Raw genomic sequence first — 18,510 nt, forward strand, 5'->3', positions numbered from 1 at the left:
GCATGGCAGTCTACGAATCATGCACAAAAAAATGACAGTATAGTTGTACGTGGTAGGAAAATTGAGTGGATTGAATTCACGTTTACAGACATTGCGAGCAAAATCCATCGCGATGAGGAAGACGTGGATGCCGAGAAGCAAGGAAGAAAAAGCAAGAACGTTACTGGGTCGTTAAGAAAAAGAAGGAGAAAGGGGACGGACATTCAAGGAAGACGGTAGGGAGAACAACAAAAAAAGCAGAGGAATCGAGCAACGCAAGGCAGAGCAAGATCATGGTCCATGGTCGTAGGGAGCAGCAGTCGTTTGGGGAGGAGATGTTGAGACAGCAGAACAAGATGGGCAAGAAAACGGAGGGAATGAACGAATGACAACAGGCCAGAAGGTATAGGAATCGAGGAGAGAGACAGGGCGGGGGGAAACGAGACAGTCGCAGGCGGCGTTGTTCAGCTGCCATTTACTTGGAGACGACTGGAAATTGATGTTAGTACACGGGTTTGGTCGCGGAGGGAGAGATGATCACGGGCTGCCACGTACCAACAGACACGACAATGATGGCAATCAAGATCAGAATGCCGACACCAATCCATATGCGCATCTTCATGTTCTTCCACCACATCTGCTTGCGGACGCGGTTGGCGCCGCGGCGGAAGCTGTGTGTGGAGTGTGCCAGGTTGTCCGTCTTGTCCTGCAGAGAGTCCATGCGCTCACCACGCTGGGTGGCTAGGTGGATGTTCTGCTTCATGACATTGACGGTGTCGTCGATTTGCTGCAACGGAGGGAGAGGAGAGGTGTTAGCAGGGTCGTTAAAGGCAAATTGCGGGGGGCGAGGTTGGGAGATGATGACAGCAGAGCAGCAAGCAGGCTGGGCCAAGACGTCGGAGCAAGCAGTGGCAACTATCGCGGAAGAGGCGGAAGACGAGCACATTGTTCCCCCGCACATCTGGAGATCCAAGAGTAGAAAAGGCAGCGCAGCCACTGGTGGGCTGGCTCCCTGCGATTCTGGTGTCCCGAGATGCCGGCCTTGGTTGGGGAGTGGTGCTCACCAGCCAGCCGCCAAATAGCGCAGCCGCTGCCGACACGGGCAGGTTGGCTCGGTTAGAACACGCCAAGCGGATCTCGTGCTCCGCCCGTTCCAAGGCGAGGTGTTTCGTGGCCGTCGCTCGACATCAAAGAGGGGTAGGGTAGAAACTTACAGCTTGGAGAGCCTGCGTGCGAGGATCCCCGTTGTTGGCATTCTGAGCGTTGGAGCCGGCAGCCTTGCCGCCGCTGGGAATGTAAGGGTCGTAGGGCGCGTCTTGATGCTCGGGCATGATGGGCGGTTGTGGTTTGTGGTGGTGAGATGGGTTGGCTGGAGAGGCGGTGATGAGGCCGGCGATGATGGAGCTCGAGCGGAGAAGCGGGAAAAGGCGGGGGGGCAGCCGAGTTTTAGTGTCCAAGAACTAGCCTGGGATGCTGGCTGTGGCTGAGGTGTGCCTGGGAGCGAAATAAGAGAAACAAAGAGAGGCCTGGACAAGCTCTAAAGCGCAGGCGAGCGGCTACTGGAATCAAAGCGCGCGAGAGACAAAGTCTGTAGGGCTTCTGGGGATGTCGCGGTAATTCGGTGGATGGCTGACAGATGGAAATTGGCACCAAGTGATGATGATGGCGATGGCGATGCTTCCGATGGATAAAGAGCAAAATAATAATCGAAGAAAGATGAGCCGAGAGGAGGAGAAGAGGAGAATCGAGCAGCCTCCAAGCCTGGGGGACTCGGCCATGTCTTAAAGTCTTGCTGGAATGGACTGGGCTGTGCTGTGGTGGGCTCACGTACCCCACTGACCCGCTGACAGCACCGCCGGGCTTGGCTGTTTAGGCGCCCAAGTGCCTGCAGGCGCCCTGGAGATGCCCTGTAGCTACAGTGGCCATCAGCGGCAACCGGCCTCTTAGGGAGACCCCAACACTGCCAGCAAGAATGGAAGGCTGGGAAGAAAAAAGAAAAAGAAAAAAAGCCCCAACATACTGTGCGCATTGCCGCAGATCTGCGGGCCTCCGCACTGTACCAACAAGGCAGCAACACGGGCTTTTGCCATCGTTGCCACAGTGCACGACAGTGCGGGGTGTGGCAAAGTCGGGGCAGGCAGGCTTCTGGAATCACGTGCCGAAGCGGCGCAGCGAGATGATCTTTTTGTGTCCGTCCTTTTTTCTTTTTGCATGTTCTTTCTTTAACAAGCATATATATTTACGTCGTCTTTTGAAGTCTCTTTTAGGCATCGGAGTTTGCTGGATTTCGGGGCAATCGAACGTCTTTTTCGGTGCATGTGTGCTTTGCCTTTGACTGTTGTGGCTTTGTTCGCCTTTTTTTTTTTGAGTTCCCTGCTGTTCCGTACAGGCGACACTCACATGCGCAAGTACCAAGTACCACAAGTCACTCGCATCATCCAACCATTCAACAAGGCAACTTTTCTCTTCTCTTCTCCGGCGGTCTCGCCCGTGGCTTTCACGCCACCAACCAACTGGCTAGTTACAAGGACTTAAGTACATATGTATGTATGTATGTATGTATGGGCAGATCTGCGGACCTGTTGTCGTGGTGAAACATTCGTCAGTGTCTGCAAAACTAAACACCAACCCTCCAAACAACTCTGACGCCCTTATGAGGCACAACTTCAAACACAAACAACACCTGATGGGTTGTTGGTTGGTTCTTGGGTCTGTGATCTTGGTACATTGACAGCACGTTGAATAAAAAAGTACAGGATAATCCTTTTTTTTTGCACCTTGTTTTGAAACCTAGCATGTGAAAGACAATACTTGGGCAACTGCCCGCCATCCTTCCTTCCCCTCGAGATTACGTGTTGCATTGCACCGCACCGCAAGGCAGCTGCACTATCACCTTGTAGTAGTTGCGTATGTCTGTTGGCGCGCCACAACCTGGAACCCCACAAACCGCCACCCTATTCCGGCTTTGAGCCGTATCACGAATGGACTTGACAAGTCTTTTCCGGAGTAGTTGGTTTTCTAAGATAGATGCTGCCACTGTATTAGAGCATTATTTTCCTCAAAGAAACTAAAAACGGACTCCCGAGGAAAGCGAACCCTCATTCATGTGCAATTCCTTCTTGGATGTCCTGCAAAATTGAGCTGACCCCACCTAACTTCTCGTATGTGCACGCACTTTTGCGCCCAATCCCCATAATCTGGTTCTCGAAGCCTAGGGTTATTCTGCCGTAAGTCCCGTCTAACCCTTGTATAGAAACTACCATCCCATCCGTTAACCGCCAACCGCGTTCCGCTGGGCGCTAGAATTTGTATCATTAGTTACCCTTGTATCCAACAGACATTCACCGGCCCACGTTTTCCCTCAGCCCTGCCCCCGGGCCTCAGCACAGAACTGCATTTGCATTTATCGGGACAGACGATGACAGAAATACCCGCTGCGTCGGCCAATGTCTTGCCAATGCGTGTCTCTGGCAACTTAAATCGCACGCATACCGATATTCTTGCAATGAATACGCACATGTTTAGTCCGTCTTCGCTTTTATCCGGTTGTTTCTTTGCTTCCGCCGTGTTCCAAGCATCGCTTTCAGTCCTTTGGTAGGAAGTATCGTGACGAGATGCAAACAGAGTTCAAGGGAGGCTTAATCCTGGCCTCATGTCGTTGTCTCAACATACGCCTCCCTTTTCCTTGTGGCACTTTTATACATGCGTACACTGACGTTTGGCTCAGGGTTGAGCCAAGACAGGGCCGGCCTGTTTTGTGGTGCCAAGCCCTTGACGATGGGACTAGGGAACCAAGCAGAAAGCCGCACTACACCAGTCTCTTGAAGGTTAAATAGACTACCTGCATAACAAAAACGACGGCACTCTTGGGCAAAACAACGGGCCCCCGGCAAGGTCTTGTAACATGCAGACACCAGGCCCACAGCAAGCACAATGACGTGGGAGTATATATCTAGCTACATACTATTTGTGTTTGTGCTTGTAGTTGACTATACTTTTACACATGAATATGGATGGACTCTGCATAATGCACGTGTGTCGTTGGTGCATTGGCCAAGATGCGTTACTTTTTACGTACCTGTATATATAAACTCTCTCGTTTTATGCGCTCTCTGTTTGTTCTCAATGCAGTCCCGACTTCATTGCCAATGCTCATCCTGGCGTCTGTTCGTACAGACTTGTGCTATTGACGGACAGAAAGCGGCCAGAAAAGTTGCTTGCATTCCGGCTTTTCTTCATCGAGTCATGCAAGACGAGCTTGGGGTTGAGCGAATGAATAGCTGGGTTGGTATCCCGGAGGACCAGAGCTGAAAATATCACACACATGTCTTCCCTCTAGCGCTTTGCTGGGAATAGTCGCCAAAGATCTCCGATCTTCGATCCACAGCGGGTGGGTCTCCCTCATGTTGTGCCGCACACGAACCACTACTGCCCAAACAAACTCAAACATTGACACCTGACAGCTGTATCAATGGGTGGTGGTGGTGATATTTTGTAAAAAAAACCCCGTGGAAGTACAACCGAAGCCTCAAAATCCGAGAGAGGCCAATCTCAGCCCTGCCAGCCGCGTCTTTAGCAATTGCCTTCTGCTTCTCGCCTCTCCTGCCCTCGACCCGTGTACGAATACGCATGTATGTACATACATACATACATGACTATATATCTGTGTGCATGTGTGTGACGAAGGTTCCTACCTCCATTCGAACCGTGCTCCTGCCTTACCTGGATATCTAGGCTCTCAAGGTCCTCGGCCCTCCCACATTCAGTCAGTGTTTGCCTCGCTTTCCAGAACCGGCGTCCACAACGGGGGCCAAGGTCAAAGAGGAAACTGCAATATACAGAAGCTTCATGTCCGGTCAAGCCATCCCGTTAGATGCATTTGCATTCTCGCCCATAACTGCAGTGGCTTCTTCTTCATCTCTTTGCATCTTTTTCCCTTTCTTCATTATCGTTTGCCCGTGGGTTTATCGCTCTTTTACACTAATCTTTAGCCGGCCATCGATTGTTTGATTCGCTAGCCAGCGCCGCCACGCCAGACCGCCGGTTTGGGCTTTTTTTCTTGTTCTTTTCGCTTCTCCCACTTTATTTAATTATTATATGTCGTTGTCATCCTAATATTCTCTTCTTAATTACTTGTTATTGTTTTCGTGGAATCTTTACTTGATTTGTTGTCCTTGTCCGCTTGAACTCACCATTGACGTTTGGAGACTTTGTACTAGTATCACCACTATTACACATTCTTTCTAGCTTTGCTCCTTCGTTACCGACAGTTGTATTTCGGCCTACTGGCTTCAGTCTGATTGGGATCGTCTAATTTCCCCGCCGGAAAGCCAACAACACATACCGATACCCATTGCCCAAAATCATGGTTTCTACGAAGCACGTATAATCAGCCCTGCTGCCGCATCTTTTCCACTCAACAGCCCAGCTGTGTCTTCCGAATTCAAGCTATCCCGACGCTCTTCTCCCTACCGCGACACCCGTCAGCACCAAAAACGACCGGAAAAGAAAAGTCGCCTCCGTTGACCGTTTGCCCCGCTGTCTCACTCTTATGCTGCCGTGCTAGCTATTCTGTGTGAATAGTTAGCTGACAGGACAGACAAGTCTTCAGAAATCACGCACTCGTTCTTGGTTCGGTCATCATTAATCTCTTCACCAACCTTTTGCTCGTTATTTCTGTCTTCTTTTCATACAATTGAAACTCTCTCTATTCTTCCAATCGCTTGCTTTTATCTCTTGTACAGGCCCTTCAATTTGTGTCCTTCGTTTGGCCCCTTGGCTTCCATTGTCTTTTCGGCTACAATTCTCTCTGTCGAGATACAATATTTCGAACAAGACGAAATCCACAATGTCATCACCACCACATAGACGAGGACTTTTAAGGTCCATTGTCACATTCCTCGCTGCTTCTTCCACATTAGGCACAACCGCCGCCTACGATCTTCAACCAGACGACTCCTGTAAGTGCCATCATTCCCCAACTCCCGACTTGCAGGGCAACTCTCTCCGCTGCAGTGTTTCTTTAATTACCGGAACTACAAGAAACACCCATCCTTCGTGTTTTTGGAAATCGACCCTTGTAACATTGCAACAACACAACTCTATGAAGCAGCTTTCTAACATGGTTGTCTTTACACAATAGCAAATATCAAGTCCGTAGCGAAGGACATGGCAGCTGACATGATGCAATTTTACGCTGATGTCAAGGTCCCTGGAGTTCCAGGTGACTTGAGACCGCCATACTACTGTAAGTCAATTTAAAACCCAGTACAAAACACTCAAAAAGCGCAATCACTAAAACCCCGACTTCTTTTTTCAATACAGGGTGGGAAGCTGGAGCCCTAATGGGTGTTCTGATTGATTACTGGAAGTTGACTGGCGACGAGACCTACAACCAAGATGTCATTGATGGACTATCTCACCAAACCGGAAGGTATAATGACTACATGCCAGACAACCAGACTCTTACTGAGGGAAACGATGACCAAGGCTTTTGGGGTATGGCTGTCATGTCTGCAGCCGAGCTTGAATTTTCCCCTGCACCAAACAAGCCTGGGTGGTTAGCGCTTGCCCAGGCCATTTTCAACACACAAGCTGCCCGATGGGACACTGAACACTGTGATGGTGGCTTGAGATGGCAAATCTTTACCTGGAACAATGGTTACGATTACAAAAACACCATTTCCCAAGGGTGCTTCTTCAACATTGCGGCCCGACTTGCCCTCTACACTGGCAACACGTCGTATTCAGATTGGGCGGAGAAAACATACGAGTGGGTACTCGAGAAGCAATACATTGACAGCCACTACAATGTCTTTGACGGCGCCTACATTCACGACGGCTGCGCAGCCTTGACGCCGTACCAATGGACCTACAACAACGGTGTCTTTATGCATGGCGTTGCCGCAATGTACAATCTTACCGGATCCGACATATGGAAGAGTCGCTTAGATGGTCTAATAAAAGGTGCAGAGGTCTTCTTCCGCGGCGACAACAACGACATCATGACAGAGGTAGCTTGTGAGACTGTTGACCGGTGCAATTACGACCAACAGTCTTTCAAGGCCTATCTCACGCGCTGGATGGCATCAGTTACCAAATGGGCCCCATACACTGCCGAAACTATCAAGCCTTACTTACGCGCTACTTCGGTCGCTGCAGCAAAACAGTGTCTTGGAGGGGACAATGGTCGCCTCTGCGGTCTGAAGTGGTATACCGGTGCCTACGACAACACTTCCGGCCTGGGAATGCAAATGTCTGCTCTAGAAGCAGTTATGACAAACCTAATTGACGAGCAACCGGACTTCCTGACGGCCAATACCGGAGGTACCAGCCAGGGAGATTCAAGTGCTGGTGGTCAAGACATCAACACCGATGGAAAGAAGCACATTACCGTTTCTTTGGGATCCAAGGTTGGAGCGGGTTTCTTGACAGCCTTTGTCTTGATATGTCTGCTTGCTGGAATTGTGTGGATGTTGAAAGAAGAATCAACCAACTTGTTGGACGTCATCACCGGCTCATCGGTTGGAAATGGTGCTGGTGGGGCGAGTCTAGGCTCTTTATTCAAAAAGAGCGACAGTAAAACCAGAGTGCAGGAAGTTTACTGTACCGAGACCAAAGTTCTCAGTCCAAAGCCGTCAGCGGATCCCATGACCATAGTACAACAACCTTCAAAACCAGAAGCTGCGGCTTTACCTACGCGGAGATCGTCCCAACCAATGGGCCAGGACAACGTTTGATGACACCTTTTTTTTCGTCAAAACATTGATGCAAATACTGTTTATCGGGAGCTATTCGTTTCATCTCCCAGGGTCTTAGACAGAGTGCAAAGCATCAGGTGATGGGTGGGGGTGGCTAACATCAGGCCACGCGGGATAAAAGCAAGAAAAGAAAAGTAATGCCAAGTGACGGAGCAATGCGGAATCAAGATGCGGAACGGGATAACTGCGTCACGGAAGTTCTGGTCTTGTTGATAATTACCGTGCTTGTTCTTTTCTCATTATACTGCTGTGCGGGGCCTTTTTCTTCTTATTTCCTATAACTAATAGTTTGTTTTTTTCTGGGTTCTGGTTCTGGGTTCTTGGCTATTTCGGGAGATATATACCATGTTCGCTTTGCTTCGGAATCAGCAGCAAAAGTAAGGAAGATTGAGAGATAAGATTGACACAAGTAGAGCGGCAACGGTCTCGTCTTATTTTTATACCAAGCATGGAGGAGATACTACGTGTGTTGGAGTTGTCTCTACGTCATCGTCGGGCAGAAACCGCGCGTGTGTGTGTGTGACGTCGGCAAAAAAAGGGGTGGTTGTTCTTTGTTCCTGGTCACATTTTCTGGGTGTCAAAAAAAGAAAGAAAATGACGAACATTTGCCAACCACCTATGACCTTTTATCAAAAGACAAGAAAAAAACAGGGCTAGCCAACAACATGCATACAGCTGGGGTAGATCAGATTGTACAGCTCCTCGACTCGACTCAACCCACGCATACATTCTTACTACAAGCATTTTAAGCGTGATAACTAAGCCGAGAAGAAAACATGCTCGGCGATGACAGCTGCCTTTTTTTATGTTTTTTAGACGTGGCGGCTATTGGCGGCCCCACTCCGGGGTGGAGACCGAAATGGGGGACCAGGTCCCAAGGGCGGTGGTATTTCCGTCCGGCACAGCGAAGCAGCAAGAGAAGGCCGCGCCGTGTGTATGTGAGAGAAGTGGGGTCTGGGTGATGGTTTTCCGGCTTAAAAAACATTTGCATACGATTCGATAGATAAGCAAGGGAAGAGAGGAGCGGAAGTAAAAATTAAAAAAAAAAAAAAAAAAAAGAATCATGTCAAAAATGGGTGGGATCGAGAACTCGATCTGATCGCGGGCTCCCTGATAAAGACAAGTGTATTCAGGGCTCCACACTTCCATCTTGCTGCTCTTTCTCTCTTTCTCTCTCTGTGTGTGTGTCTTCGTGCGTCCTCCCGGACATACGGACGTTTATTCGTCCGTTAGGAATTGCTTTCCTGGACAGCACAAGGCCCATTTCTTCCTCTCAATCAGGCAGTTTCTCCTGGATATGGGGCGGATGGGGAGTGGGATGGATAGGATGGGCTGGGGTAACTTCCGCTCTATACAATGCCCGCAGTATAGTCATGTAGTTGCACATCTTTCTTTGGCAGGGCGGATAAAAAAGAGACACTGTGATACGCTAGGACGAGGAAGTTTCCCGCCGCGGTTGTTTCCTTTTTTTGGGCCTTTCCTTTCCTTGTCTTTCCTTCATATGGCTCCTTCCTCGGGGCGCCTTGGCATTCCGTATTCTGCTGATCTCATGCAGAAAAGCGCCCTCCTATGGCACCGTGTGAACTACATGCGAGTCTATACTACAAAAGTCCACGGCTTACTGTTACTGGCCCATGTATCCTCGCCATGAAGACCCTCTATTCCTGCCGGGCCTCGGCATCTATAAGATGGCCTGACAAGTCCCCATTTCCCTTTGCTCCTTAGTTCCATTCCATTCCCTTCCATCCACAACATCAACCATCACTACCGCCCCCATATTCTTCTCCACACACAACCATGACCGCTTCGCCCTTATCCAACGACGTTCTTCTACTGCTCCTGCCGGCGCCTCTTCCCCAAGGATGGATTGAAAGACTTGAAAGCAAATATCCCGGTTTCCAAGTCCGCTTCGAACACATCCAGAATGACAATCTCACCCCGCGTGCCATGTCCGAGATCCCTGCTGAGAGCTGGGCCGGCGTGACCATGCTAGTAACCTACGCCCCGCCGCCGCCCAAGCTGGTCAGCAATGTTCGCTTCGTGCAGCTGCTGTCTGCCGGCTCAGACCAGTGGAAGGGCCACCCGCTCTACGAGAACAAGGACGTCGTCTTTTGCAACGCCAGCGGCGTGCAGCCCGTCCAGATGGGAGAGTGGGTTATCGGCAGTCTGCTCTCGGCGCAGCGCCGCTTCCCGCGCTACCAGGCCTACATGAAAGAGGGCTATTGGGAGAAGCACTTTGACATTGACGTTGACGACTGTTGCGGCTACCGGATGTAAGTTTCCCACGAAATTTGCACACAAAACACCCGCGGGCATCATCAAAAGCTAACTTATCTGCGCCTTGTCCAACTACACAGCGGTATTCTCGGCTACGGTGCCATCGGGCGCCAGGTCGCCCGACTCTCACAGGCTCTCGGCATGGAAGTATACGCCTTTACACAACGCGAGCGCTCCACACCCGAGTCACGCAAGGACACCACCTGGTCACAACCGGGCCAGGGCGACCCGGACGGCGTAATCCCCGCGCGCTGGTTCCACGGCACGACCAAGGCCGCCGTCAACGACTTTCTCGCGCAGGACCTCGACGTGCTCGTCGTCAGCGTGCCGCTGACCGACTCGACACACCGCCTGCTCTCGCACGAGCAGTTTGAAATTCTCGCGCGCCGCCGCGCCTTTGTCTCGAATGTGTCACGCGGCGGCGTCATTGACCAGGACGCGCTGATCGAGGCCCTGGACTCGGACAAGCTTCGCGGCGCGGCACTGGATGTCACGGACCCTGAGCCGTTGCCGCGCGAGCATCCGCTGTGGAACGCAAAGAATATCTTGATCACGCCGCATGTTTCGTGGAAGTCTAAAAAGTACTGGACCCGTGTGCTGGAACTCACGGTCGCGAACTTGGATGCGTCTGCGAGTGGTGGGAGGCCGTTTAATGTAGTTCACCGGTGAAGAAACAACGTCCTTTGAATTGAAAAAAAAATAGAAATGAATCTGAATAACAAAAATTCATCAACATAGAAACAAGACATTCAATAGACATTATTTACGCAACTTGCAGTTGAGGCAATAGAAACAAGCTTGAGCCGGTGCAACAAAGCCGTCGTTACACGGCCTATTCAGACCTGAAAAAAAAAACATGGTTGACTGGCTGCAGATCGAACCAGTTATATCACAATCACATCTCAGCATGTCAATCAATACCACTACTCTATTCTTCCAAAAAACAAGCTCAGGCCATTGTCGATGACGTCATCGTGGGGGAAAAACAGCGGTGCAGGGCGGAATTGTTTGGAATTTGTGATTCTGAAAGCATTTCTGACGAGAGAAAAAAAATCAAAAGAGAAGGATCCCTTGCGGGGTCTCTAGTTGACTCCACCCGAAGGCTTCGTCATAGATATCTCGTGGTTTGAGCTACTTCTCTGAGGTTGAAGCGTCTAAAAGTTTTTTATAAGACAAGATTCAGAGCCACATATGTGGCGTCGGACGTTGGATAATACAAGCGCAAACATACGTGGCGCAATGTGCATGGCCTACCCTATAGCGATTATAAATGCTAGGGTTATATGCCGGACGATGATCAAACAATTCCTTTGAGAGAGAATACGAAATAACTTGGATACATGGGGCTCAAGTCACTCCGGGAGGATGCAACTAATTTACAGATAGTATGTAACATTTTGTTGCTACTTGTTACAGGTATACTTAGCACCAATTGCACATGGCAACTATACTTAGCTTGTGGCATCGAGATAAAACCAAACTCTGGTTCCCAAGGAGAAGAGTGAAAATCAGGTAGCCCCTCAATCGAGATTGACGAACTGCTGTTCTGTGGCTTTGGTGGCGTTCTTTGAGATGGTGTCTTTTTTTTCTTTGAAATGATGGGCAGTACTTCGTCCTGAATTTTCACCAGGGGAAAGAAAGGGTCCTGTTGAGAATTGTAGCCATATGGATGCAGGTCCCAGGCATACATAATTACATGCGCTGGTGTAGTGATGTAAGTACCTATAGTCAGGGTTACAGCACCGTTTGTTTCGTTTCAATGTGGGAGTGAATAAAGAACGAGTCTGTGGTTTATCTCCGAAGCCCACAGAATCAGTCACTATAGGCGAATTTTGTAGTAAGCGAACCATAGCTCGAAGGCTGGTTTTTCAAAGTGTAGGAGAAACAGACAGGCACAATAGTTCTGGAGCTGGGTATCCATGGGCTTAGATGGACTGGGTGCCGCTGGCCACAAGATCGCAGGCTATGCTTAAAAGTTTGTGTAGGGTTTCTTTTGTCCTGAGACGTCACAGCATGGCCATGGCCATAATGATGTCATTTCTTGAAGAGTCTTGCCACGGCTGTCGCCCCAGGTTTCGTCTTGCATAGAATCAATCGGGAGTGTCGTGCGATTTGATCTCTTGGGTTGTCTCCTCTTTGCGAGTATACTTGTCTGCATAACTATGCATTTCTTCCTTCTCTTCCCCCAAGAATAAAAGAGAGGCATAAAAACACTGCATATGGAAAGTTAGGCGACACACTACTGTTTCCGCTTAACTCAGGGGCTCAACGCAGTATGGTGAAGAGAAACCTAGGGTCTGTGTGGATAGGGTTGCAGTTCCGTAAGCGAACAATGTCATTGATGGCCATGCAGACGCTGGAGTCTAGAACAGCCCTACTTGCGAGTTTTGTGCTTCGAGCAACGAACTAATGGGGTTTCTTTTTTTTTTCTTTTTTTTTTTCTGTACTTGCATAACTGCTTGTACGTGAGAAGAAGAGTTCAAGAAATATGCAAAAGGTGGCGAGAATATGCACGCCTTGGGTACCTGCATAACAGTCACGCATAACCAAATTACATGCAGGCAAGCGAGTTGGGCTCTTTAAAGACTCTAGAACTGAAGATTTTGGATGCTTTCTAAGGACGTATTCACCGGGTAATTCTTTTAATCTTTTCTTAAATTCCTTTTTTCAATATTGCTTGAGACGATGCGGGATATATGCAGCCGTGTAGCATCGGAGAGCATCAATCATCAGCTCCGTCCAGCCATCAACGAACTGGCCTGCAGTCTAGCCCTGTGTACATACTGGACATGCCTTGTGTATAGAAGACTGTCAACCTGACAACTCTCCCCTTGAAGATGTCGCCTGTCTATCACACATGTCGACAAGGAAGCCCACAAAAAAGAAGGGGAGGCCGTGTGAGCTAGCTGCCCACTCCACTTCAGCCTCCGCAAGCGATTCACACAGGCTATGAGAAGCAAGGGGAGAGATCCCAATAAAAGTCGGCTGGAGAGAAGGAGAATAAGAAGGAAACATGTTTTGGGCTAAAAGGAGGCAAGAAATAACTGCTAGAACAAAAAAAAAAAAGGACCATCATTGAAGGCGTGGAGAGGCAGATGGGGTGGTCCTTGGAGCTGGATCCAATAGCGCGGCCGTGGCGCACGCTAACTTAATGTCCATAAGGAATACATGTGGAAATGCGAGAGTGAGATACACGATGTGAATATATTCCGACTTGGTCAGGGTGACCGTTCACCTGAACAGCTAATTTTTTTCTCAAGGAGCTGGGATTGTACAGAGATGATGGACAATAACAAAAATTATGTAGCGCAAGCCACGAACAAGGAGAAATATGGCGAAGGACTTTCGGTGCATTTGAAGTTTTTACTTTTTCTCTGTCCTTTGTTTTCTTCCCTATTTCCGTTTTGTCTTCCTCTGGTGTAAGGCATCGTGTGTGTCTCTTTTTGACAAGACAATAGAGAGACAAGGAACCCAGAGCGCCCCGAGCCACATCTTGTGGTCAAGAGAAGAAGCACGTCCCTCCTTTGAACTTCACCATCCGGCTGACATCGACAACAACGATCCGTAAGCGCCTTTCATCACGTTTTATTTCCACCAAGTACATACTACAGCAACGACATCGACGGCAACACGCATCTGCAATCTGCACCAGTTACATCTCCTTTAACATACATGAACGCACCATCATTCACGTACCAACCACTCGACAACTTGCATCTCGCTACCAAACTTTGACTGTTTTGGTCGGTGAGTACAACCCATCACCAACCTTGGCCTCTGTCACCTGTCAACTAACCAGAACTTGCTTGCCCAAAGTACGTCGTCGTGACAAAACTCTGGTTGACTTTAGTCTGCATGCGAGGTTCCGCGAGAGTCAGCCTCTACCATTCCACCTTTTTCTTTTTATCCGACTCTGCCTTTGCCACAGTTTAGCGACCAGATCAGTCCGTCCTGAAACAACACCGTGGCTCAGATTTTACTGCCAATCACCTATCTTGACGTCTCAGGGCAGGAAAAGACTCACCATATTGGTGCATTATTGAAAATAAAAATAAAAACCCGTCGGAACCTGCTTCCAGGTGACGAGGTGAAGTAAAAGGTTTCTTTGGGGCCTTGTTTAGGGTAAGTGGTACACAGACCCTCCTTCCTTTTTTGCACCGGTGTCGATATCGATGGACTCGGGCTTGGGTTCCTTCCTATCGTGTCTAGTGCAACCCTCGGGCGCTTTCTTCTTACCCTTTCCTGATAAACGATCTCATGGCCAAGAAGGTCTGTGGTTTCGAGTGGCTTCGATGGTGTTTTTCTTGGACGTGCTTTGGCTTCTATACAAGTCCTAGTAGCTACCTGCTTTGCTTTGGCTTTGACGCAGTTCAGGCCGAGTATTTGTGGGCTCAGCCTCTTGTTTCGCCTTTCCTCTCCGTCTGAATTCTTTTACTTTTTTTTTTTTACCAAATCCCAGACCAGACAAAACACAAACGCCCACACCGCAGCATGACTGGCCAGTTGTCTTTGCAGCCCCTCCCCTCTCCATATTTAGACTACCTCCCTCTTCCCCCTCACTCCGGAGCTGGCTGAGGCTGCAGAAGACTCAGCAGCACCTTTTTGTTCTTTTCTTTTTTTTTCTTTTTTCTTTTCTCTGTCTTGTCCTGGTACTACCTGCCCTGCCCCACTGTGCCCTGGCTTGGGGAAAAAAGGGTTCTTGCCTCGATGGCGGATGCTCCCCGAGGGCCGCCGTTTGTTAGTGGTAACGGTAACAGAAGGAAGGTTCTTGCGTAGTTCCCCTCAGGATGTTCCCCTCCGTTGCCTGTGCCCCACACCCTGGCCACCGCGCCATTTTGCCAGTGGAAACAGAAGGATGCTGCCTGAACAGGCTTTGTTCTTGCCGTCCTAGTCAGAGAACTTACCCCTGGCCCCTTCCCTTTTAAGTAGTTCTTGGCCAGTATCAGACCCAGCGATTGGCGCAATCATCTTGGCCATTTTAGCTCCGTTTTATCGATGTATCCATGTGACTGACGAAATATTTGGCAATAGAAGCGAGAAAGTTGAAGCAATTGCTCTTCATCGCCGTTTGAGGATCTTGCTGTCTCTGCACCTGTCTTTTTAGGTTTTTCTTTTTCTTTTTCTATTTTTCATTGGAGGGAATCTTGTCAAGACTGGAATCTTTCCCTCTGAAAACTTTTCCTCATTGTTTCTTTCTCTTCAACTATATTTTTTCATCTCACGACAATTTAGCTCCATCATCCGCCGTCTTTTACACTTCGTTCTTTTTTGTTTTTTTTTTTAGCCGGCATCTTTCTCCATTGTGGTCCACGCTTCCATATACCAGAAACCTCACCATCAAGTACTCTTATACGCCCTGCCCAGACTTCTCCCTCTCGTCCTCTCTCTCTCTCTCTCTCTACGACTCCAACCCTCCGCTCCGCCTTTGTTACGATCTGCTTGTGAATTACGACGACTCCGGCCGCATTATCAAGCACCGACTTCCGCAGCTTCCATTTTGATAGTTTTGTCTCGGAGATCCACGCGGTCTGCGTCCAAAAAGTGAAGCGAGCCGTCCGGCTGTTCTCAGCTGCCGCCCCTCACATGTCTCCCTGCAGAAGGCTGGCTAAGACATCAATTTGCACTTGTCCATTACCGCCCATTGCAGCACTCTCGCGCCGTCTTATATCACCGCTGCTGCCGTTTTCATGAGCCAGCCCCAATATGCGTCACTCACCATGGACCGACAACCCCAGAAACTCACGCCCGGATTGGTGCGTGCACCGGACGACCGTGCCCGTAGCCAGATGCCCGTCCAGGCCCAGAACACCTCTCCGTCCCAGTCCAACCTCGACCTGTATTCAAAAGTAGGCCCCACCAACCCCGGTGCTCAGGCCCTCTCGTCACAAGCCACTCCCGTCTCAAATAATGCCATGTCTTACAACTCGAGATTGGCTGGTGCTTCACAGCAGAGAGAACAGCTACAGCTGGTAGCACAAACATACAACGCCAATGCTCCACAGAGATCGCCGCTGTTTCCTCGTGTCGACCCAGCCGATGCTATTGGCGTCGCCATTTCTCAGCCCATTCCCATTCAAAACCCCATCCAAGCACAACAATGGCCTCTGCCACAAGCCAGTGTTGCCCCTTCCTCGTATAAACCGCCAGCGGGAAGATCACAACCTCCACCACGCCCGGTACGAACAGGCAAGCTTGTTTCCATGGTCGGCAACAATCAACCGCAATTACAAGTCCCAGCTTCAACATACGAGTCGTCACACCGCCAGATCTATAACCAGGAAACGAATCAGCCAGAGCCCTACGAGATTAATTTTCTGCACACGCCTTCTTCAAGACCATCGATTTCGTCTGTCGGCTCTATTCCCGACTTTCCCGTACCAGCGCCCCAGACTCCCTCGGAGTTTCAGCCTGTTTTCTCAAAGAGAGCCACGCTTGGCCCTCCTCCGTCATCCAGAAGAGGCGCTTCTTCCTTTTACTCCACATTGTCATACGTAGAACCCATCCCGGAAGAAACCTCGCAGACTATTCGCTCCCACACTTCATTTGCTTCGAGCGCTGCTATCCCTGACGACTTTGACACTGATGGCATGCCCAGCTCAGACTTCATGAGTGATGATGATGAATACTCTCCATTTGAGCAGCAGGTCTTCGACGATAGACCCGACTTTATGCGCACAAGACCCAACACGGGAAACTCTAGCAGTGAAAACATCACTTTCAACATGTTGAAGCCACCACCAGCCGCAAACCCTTTCATGATGACTGAGGCATCTAGTGTGTCTCCACGCGCTGGGCCAATTTCTAATCCTTTCCTTGGTGTGGATGAATTTGAAGGCGACCTTGCCGAATCGATATCCCCTAGAAGATATGCCGCTGCTTCCCCTGGCTTATCACCAGGTAATTCCAATCAGCAAAGCCCTCAAGCGGTGACCCCCGAGAGAATCCAACGCGCCGTGATGGCTGCTACTCACATTGATTCGAATTCTCCGACCACTGAACGACAATATAGTAGACTGTCTGCCATGAGGCGTCCTCCGAAACTGAACATTGATGCTGCAAACAATAGAACCAGCACAACCAGTCTTCCAGATATGATTCGTCGAGCTACACGCTTGGCTTATATGATTGATAAAGGAAAACGACCGGGTAGCAAAGCTGAGGCGGTCGAGTTTGACTTTGGCCAAGCCGCACAAGGGGGCAAGTTCAATGGTAGGTTGACACCACTTTGTAGTCTTTAATATCCAACTATCGTTTTGCTCAACATCACTAACATCCATACTATCTAGTAAATGGTCGTCAATCTGGGTTGTCGGACATGCTGGCTGCATTTCCACCGCCCGCAAACCCCGGGTCAACCCCTACATCGGCCCAGCCAGGCAGAATAAGAAGCTTTCTGCGTTCTCCGAACTCTTGGCCGTTCCCCCCTAACCGCTCACCGGGAATGCAGGCACTAAAATCGCCTCTGGCAACTAGCGCTACCGGCACGACAGAGAAGACATATTCCAACCCCAAGGCCCGTCGTTGTTGTGGTCTGCCATTGTGGGGATTTGTTTTACTCATCCTCTTCATTCTCGCACTCTCCGCCGCTGCTATAGTTATCCCTCTACGTCGTCTTGTTCTCAAAGATAACCCCAAGTCAACACCAGCTGCAGCCGAATCTGGAACTGACCAGTGCCTGACCCGCCTTCCATGCCTGAACGGAGGTACTAGTGTCATCCTTAATGGCGAATGCTCCTGCATCTGTGTCAATGGGTTCACTGGCGACAACTGTGGAATTGCTGGAGCCGTTGGCTGTACCATTACCAACTTGGTCACTCCTCAGAACACCACCGATACAATCAACAACGTCACTCTAGGTCTTGCTATTCCACGCTTGATTGTCGAATCCCAGGACAGCTATTCTGTTTCCCTTTCGGGCTCTCAAATCTTGTCTCGCTTCAACTCAGCCAATCTCTCCTGCGTTGCTCAAAATTCCCTTGTAACATTTGACGGCTCGGCCACACGTCTGGATGAGACCGATCTTGATGTTTCAGCAGAAAGAGTTACCAACAATGCTGCCATAGCTGAGTCTTATGATGGCGCCACAACGACTGCTGCACCTTCAACCACGATGCCGCCTACCACCACTACTGTCACTCTCACCTCTACCGTCACTGTTGACCCTCCCACAGCTACTGCTATTTACGACACAAGCCAAGATTCGATCGACTTTGCGCGTGTGGCTGTCCTCTTCATTCTCCAGGAAACCGACCTGAGCCAAGCCTCGGCTGCTCAAGCTTCGCTGGAAAGGTTCTTCACCACCAACACTAATGCCACTGAACAGGAAGCCAAGAGTGTCGACCTTGGCAATTCAAACTTTATCGACCTCGTCAACTTCCGCGTCCAAGCCGGCAATTCTGTAGCAGGAAGCGGTAGCACAACGGCTGGAAACAAATCCACAGACAGCTAATACACTGGATTGTAATCGTCTGTGTTCACAACCCGATGCTAGGAC

The 18,510-nt window shown here is 49.7% G+C and overlaps 4 protein-coding genes across 4 annotated transcripts; 3 read left to right on the forward strand and 1 right to left on the reverse strand.

The window, feature by feature from the left end:
• Nucleotides 1-454: 454 nt before the first annotated feature.
• BROUX77_003562 (uncharacterized protein) lies at nt 455-1,310 on the reverse strand (the record flags this gene model as incomplete). Its single annotated transcript, XM_073748227.1, has 3 exons — nt 455-468; nt 535-766; nt 1,194-1,310. The coding sequence occupies 3 exons, from the start codon at nt 1,308-1,310 to the stop codon at nt 455-457; spliced, it is 363 nt and encodes a 120-aa protein (XP_073605987.1).
• A 4,517-nt stretch (nt 1,311-5,827) lies between these two features.
• On the forward strand, nt 5,828-7,718 carry BROUX77_003563 (uncharacterized protein; the record flags this gene model as incomplete). The annotated part of the gene is made up of 3 exons (XM_073748228.1): nt 5,828-5,939; nt 6,122-6,226; nt 6,304-7,718. 3 exons carry the CDS (start codon nt 5,828-5,830, stop codon nt 7,716-7,718), a joined length of 1,632 nt encoding a protein of 543 aa, XP_073605988.1.
• Nucleotides 7,719-9,536: 1,818 nt separating this feature from the next.
• BROUX77_003564 (uncharacterized protein) lies at nt 9,537-10,685 on the forward strand (the record flags this gene model as incomplete). The annotated part of the gene is made up of 2 exons (XM_073748229.1): nt 9,537-10,012; nt 10,097-10,685. The coding sequence occupies 2 exons, from the start codon at nt 9,537-9,539 to the stop codon at nt 10,683-10,685; spliced, it is 1,065 nt and encodes a 354-aa protein (XP_073605989.1).
• A 5,048-nt stretch (nt 10,686-15,733) lies between these two features.
• On the forward strand, nt 15,734-18,465 carry BROUX77_003565 (uncharacterized protein; the record flags this gene model as incomplete). The annotated part of the gene is made up of 2 exons (XM_073748230.1): nt 15,734-17,225; nt 17,303-18,465. The coding sequence occupies 2 exons, from the start codon at nt 15,734-15,736 to the stop codon at nt 18,463-18,465; spliced, it is 2,655 nt and encodes an 884-aa protein (XP_073605990.1).
• Nucleotides 18,466-18,510: the final 45 nt, after the last annotated feature.

The sequence above is a fragment of the Berkeleyomyces rouxiae genome, assembly GCF_048999995.1.
Source record: "Berkeleyomyces rouxiae strain 22BRR77 chromosome Unknown BrBRR77_ptg000003l, whole genome shotgun sequence".
In the NCBI taxonomy this organism is placed as follows: domain Eukaryota; kingdom Fungi; phylum Ascomycota; class Sordariomycetes; order Microascales; family Ceratocystidaceae; genus Berkeleyomyces; species Berkeleyomyces rouxiae.